The sequence below is a fragment of the Gossypium hirsutum genome, chromosome A13 (assembly GCF_007990345.1).
Source record: "Gossypium hirsutum isolate 1008001.06 chromosome A13, Gossypium_hirsutum_v2.1, whole genome shotgun sequence".
In the NCBI taxonomy this organism is placed as follows: domain Eukaryota; kingdom Viridiplantae; phylum Streptophyta; class Magnoliopsida; order Malvales; family Malvaceae; genus Gossypium; species Gossypium hirsutum.
In genome coordinates this window covers 106,179,560-106,185,070 of record NC_053436.1, presented here as the reverse complement: position 1 = coordinate 106,185,070, position 5,511 = coordinate 106,179,560, and the positions used below count along the sequence as shown (strand labels likewise).

Here is a 5,511-nt window from a genome sequence, read left to right as displayed (position 1 = left end):
GACAAGAAAAATAACAGAAAAAATTGAGAAATAATCTTTCAGCTAAACTCTGTTTACTTGTTTCAATCAAACACTGATTAGTTTAGATTATTTTATTATTATTTGACCTATGAATTTAGCCTATAAATAGACTCTTTTACAACCTTAGAAAAAAACACCCATTAGAGATTAGAACTCATAACACATTTAGAGAATTTTGTGTTTACGTTTTGAGGGTTCTTTATTTTTGCCATTATAGTAAAATTATCTTTGCCCATGGTTTTTTATCCTCATTGGAGGGATTTTTCCACGTTAAATTTGTGTGTTTAATTTCTTAATTTATTCTGCATGCAGGCTGCTTAGGTACAGAGATTGCAACACTGCTTTTGTTCTTGAGAATCGTAAAAACTTCCACCATTGACGGCCTATCTGCAGGATTTTCCTGCACACATAGAAGTTCCAATTGCATACATGTAATGAGCTTACATGACGAAAATGAATCATCAAGTGATGCGTCGGAAAACTCTGCCCCTCGACCTTGTTTCCACAATTCGTATGCCTGGATATTATCATTCAACATTATACATTTTCCAATATTCGTACTGCAAAATGGAGAAGAAAAAAAAGTGTCTCAAAGTTACTTACATATTCAAGAAGATTCAAGTTTTCATGGCATCCATACAGACTGGAATTCCTCTTGCCACTGATAATTTGCAGAAGTAGAACTCCGAAACTATAAACATCGTACTTGGTAGAGTATATTCCTTTCTTAACGTACTCCGGAGGAACATAGCCACTACATTGAATCAATGAATTAATAACTACGCATAGATGCAATGCAAAAGATGAGAATTACTCTGATATATATTATTTGAGACCATCTGGTTCACTTACTATGTCCCAACAATTCTGTTAGTATTTGCTTCAAGTTCATCCTTCTTGAAAAACTTGGCCATCCCGAAATCCGATATCTTCGGATTCATTTCAGAATCTAATAAAATGTTGCTTGCCTTTATATCGCGGTGAATTATAGTGTAATTTGAGTATTCTTGGAGATATAAAAGGCCTTGAGTAACTCCTTCGATTATTGAGACTCTTTTTCTCCAATCTAACATATGCCTTTTAAATGGGTCTGCATTGGTTAAGTGTATGAATAACATTTATCTCTTTTGGATAAGAAGTTTATGACATAACATTCCATAACTAGGTATTTTACAATCATGGTAAGTTGAAAAGAATGAAGAATTACTTACCATAGAGGTAAAAATCCAAGCTTTTGTTCAGCATGAACTCATAAACCAACATTTTTTCTTCATTCTCAGTACAAATTCCCAGAACACGAACTAGATTCACATGTTGAAGCTTAGCTGTAAGATTGACCTCATTTTTGAACTCCTCCAACCCTTGATTCGAGCTTCTCGAGAGCCTCTTCACTGCTACTTCTTGCCCGTTTGATAACTCTCCCTGTTATATATTGTCCACAATCCACAATGCAGTTAATAGTTTGCCTTAGATATTTGTTGTGCAGTAAAGGAACTTGTGGCACAAGAAAGAAAAATTGAGAGAAATAAGATATAGAATTGAAGCGTGATTCACTTTCCTTAACGTTATAATTTTGCCTCTAGAATACACCAAGTCTTAAAAGAGAAATAAATTAGTGTAAATAGCAGTATTGAGTTTTACATAGGCACATTTTTTTTATCAAAAAAGTATTACTTAATACATAACTTATACCGCAAGTTATATTTGCACCATCGGATTCAAGCGCCCATCTTTTGACTTTTTATATATGTACATGAACCTCAATAAGTTAGCCCATTGATCGCTAGACACTCAACTCAATTACTCAAATTATAAAGAATTGTTTATTTATATTCTTTATACTTTATATTTATTAGCAATATGAGGTAAACTGCTAACAGTTTCATTGGTCCTTGAAATTTCATAATCTGCTGCAGGTAAGCTGAAAACATATGGTTCTTCAAATGCATTATCGAAGTAATAGTATATTTACCTTGTAAACAGGACCATATCCACCTTCTCCAAGCTTATTCTCATTTGAAAAGTTATTAGTGGCAACTTTAATGGTAGCGAAAGTGAAAGCTTGGAGATTAGGATCACCATTTTCTTGCTTTCTTTCAGCTGATATTTTGGTTCTTACCAAATATACCGACATTTTCAACGCACCCAGAAGCCCTGCAATTAAAATCTTGTGGAATCAATGTAAGATTATCATCTCGAATCATTTCAGATTCTCACCTGTCCAAATAATTTACCTTGTGATTTGAATACTTTGTGTTGCAGGTCATAGATGAGAGCCATAATCAGGATAACCATTGCAGCAACTGTAACCAAAACAATCACCAATAACTGCCGTTTCTTCGGCTGAGTTGTGCCTATTCCATAAGCTGTGGAACATTAATACAATTTCATTACATTATTTATAGTATAATGTTTTGTAAGGGTTCCGGGTTTCATGTTCCGAGTTTAGGATTCGAAGTTAAGGTTAAACATTCAGGGTTCAGGGTTCAAGATTCTAAGTTTGAAATTTAGTGTTTAAGATTCTAAGTGTAAGGTTCAAGATTCAAGATTAAAAAGATTACTAAAATTATATATTAATGATATTAAAAAATTTACTGAAATATTATTAAATTATTGAAAATATTTCATAAAATAATTTCTCCAAACAGAGTCAGGAATGTTGTGGCTTCACATATTTTTCCTAGTCAATTTTGAAAAATTCAATATTTTGTAAAATTGATATGTTCCAACATAGAGACCAGAGAATTCATCTTACCAGCTTGTGAAAGCACCCAATTATCGTCATTAGAGAGTTGAAAGGCATTGTAACCAAGTAGACCCTTCACCTTGGCATAAGAAACCTTAGCTTTAACGGCTTCCACATCGTCGAAATTGATCCAAATATTCCACCCAATTTTTAAATAATTCACCACATAAGTAGAATTATACACAGCTCCAACGCCATAACCAACTTGTAGAATGATATATTTGATAAAGGCATACCCCAATGAACCATCAACAGTGAGATATGGCCCTGAAGCTGCTAAATTAATGCCATCGAAACTCGAGTTACCAAGTATCCATGCATAGCCATGGTAAGGCAAACCTAAAACTAGCTTATCAGCAGGGAATCCTCTCTTTAGCCATTCCTTTATACCATCATCAGTGTTGGCCCTTCCTAATGGGTCATATAAAGCAGCATGAAAACCAGGAAACCTATCTAATGTTGGCACATAGTAGTCATATGCCTCAATATTTACCCAATCCAGGTTTCGCTTTGCAGACTCAATAGGATAACTCACTGAGTTGACAATTGGCAAGCGACAAGCCGACATAGTTAATAACAACCGTGTGTTACCAGTGTTTCTCGACTCAGAAGCTACTTCAGCTCGCCATTCATCCAAAAACGTACCCAAACTGGTGCCATTCGTAGGCTCAAACCCATAAAGGTCTAAACCATGAAAACCATAAAGCCTGGCTGTTTTGACTGAAGATTCAATGAAAGATTTTCGACGGGAAGTTTCATTAACAATCAAAGAAAAGGTGGTGGACTCAGATCTGTTTAAAAGGTGGCAACGACAGCAGCAAGTTGAAGAATCCATGCAAACTTACGTTGCATGCATGAAACCAGAAACTCGGCTGAAGCATGTTGGAATCCGTTGTGCAATTCGACAAGCCTTGTTCTTTAGTTGACTTTTGTTAGTCTATGGTGTAATCATTGTATGCTTTGATCAGCTAAGGTTAAAATGTGTGCTTAGCTGATTTAGTAGTCAAATTAGGTTGTCATTTTGTTGATGTAAACCTTTAGTTACTTGCACAAGCAAGCTGTGTTTTCTTTCTATGTAACTTTGTTCTATTTATGTTTGTAACCATGCACTTATTCGGGTAATGAGAAAAACACTTTGCTCATTCATCTTTTGCTTGTTCTTGCTCCCGTTTAAGCTTTCAAACAACTAAAACATTCATCTAAGTTGTTTTCAAACTTTGTTTGCTAAGTTAGAATCCAACAAATGGTATCGAGAGCCTGTTGTCTTTGAGGGCCTCTTGTTGTGTGCTGTGTGTTTGAAAGAAAAGAAGCAGGAACTATCTTTGTTGCTCAGAGTTTTTGAAGCTGCGTGAAGATGAGCTTCTCACCACCACCTCCACCCGTGTTTGCTGGTGAAAGCTACAATATATGGGCTGTCAAAATGAAAACATATCTACAGGCACATGACCTGTGGAATGTTGTCCAAAATGACACTGAACCACCACCCTTAAGAGCTAATCCCACGATAGCTCAGATAAGGCAGTATAATGAAGACTGTGCAAAGAAGTACAAGGCCATGTCATGCCTTCAAAGTGGAGTTTCAGATGCTATCTTCACAAGGATAATGGCCTGCGACACACCAAAGGAGGCCTGGGACAAACTCAAGGAAGAGTTTCAAGGCTCAGACAAAACCAGGCAGCAACAACTCATTAACTTGAGAAGGGACTTTGAGAATCTGAGAATGAAAGACTCAGAAACCACCAAGCAGTATGCTGACAGAATAATGTCTACTGTCAACAACATAAGACTGCTTGGAGATGACTTTGGTGATCAGAGGGTAGTGGAGAAAATCATAACAACCTTGCCAGAGAAGTATGAATCCAAGATTTCTTCCCTGGAGGATTCGAGGGACTTATCTGCCATTCCCTTGACAGAATTGATAAATGCTCTCTATGCTCAAGAGCAAAGAAGAGCAAACAGAATGGAGGAGTATTCTGAGGGAGCTTTTCAAGCTAGGAGTAGAGAGAGCTCAAGCTTCAGCTCGAATCACAAAGGCAAGAAGCCTATGTCAGAAAAGAAAGAAAGAGGAAAGAAGGAAGCTGCCAAGAAGAAGTTTCCACCCTGTGCTCATTGCAAAAGAACAACTCACCTTGAGAAATATTGCTGGTACAGGCCTGACATTCAGTGTAGAGGCTGCAAACAGCTTGGTCACATTGAGAAAGTGTGTAAGAACAAACCAAAAGCTCAGTCACAGAATCATAATCAGGTTCAAGTAGCTGAAGACATCGAGGCATAGGAAGAACATGTCTTCACAGCCTCCTGCTTTGCAAGCTCAAGCAAAGTCAGCAAGATTTGGCTGATTGATAGTGGATGCACTCATCATATGGCCTCAGAGGAAAGCATGTTCAAGGAGCTTGACACCTCATTTGAATCCAATGTTAGAATTGGAAATGGTGAGCTTCTTAAGGCTAAAGGCAAAGGCAAAGCAGTGATTTGCACCAAGTCAGGTATTAAAACCATTTCAGAAGTTCTTTATGTACCTAACATTGACCAAAATTTGTTAAGTGTTGGTCAGCTACTGGAGAAAGGGTACTCTCTCCTGTTTGAAGGCAAAATCTGCACAATCAAAGATGCTACTGACCAGGTGTTGGCAAAAGTAGCTATGCAAGATAGAACCTTCAATGTGGATGTAAATCAGTTGCAAGCAAGAGCATATGCAGCTCAGACTGATGAGGCAAGTTTGTGGCATAAAAGAATGGGGCATG

General features: G+C 37.0%; 2 protein-coding genes across 2 annotated transcripts; one reads left to right on the top strand and one right to left on the bottom strand.

Moving 5' to 3' along the window:
• Positions 1–203: 203 nt before the first annotated feature.
• LOC107894466 (putative cysteine-rich receptor-like protein kinase 31) lies at positions 204–3,602 on the bottom strand. Its single transcript, XM_016819738.2, has 7 exons — positions 2,777–3,602; positions 2,256–2,387; positions 1,994–2,175; positions 1,233–1,443; positions 874–1,111; positions 625–775; positions 204–538 (listed from the first exon to the last, which is right to left on the bottom strand). The coding sequence occupies exons 1-7, from the start codon at positions 3,600–3,602 to the stop codon at positions 314–316; spliced, it is 1,965 nt and encodes a 654-aa protein (XP_016675227.1). The 3' UTR covers positions 204–313.
• A 519-nt stretch (positions 3,603–4,121) lies between these two features.
• LOC107894467 (uncharacterized) lies at positions 4,122–5,042 on the top strand. The gene has a single exon (XM_016819740.2). It carries the CDS (start codon positions 4,122–4,124, stop codon positions 5,040–5,042), a length of 921 nt encoding a protein of 306 aa, XP_016675229.2.
• The last annotated feature ends 469 nt before the right edge of the window (positions 5,043–5,511 follow it).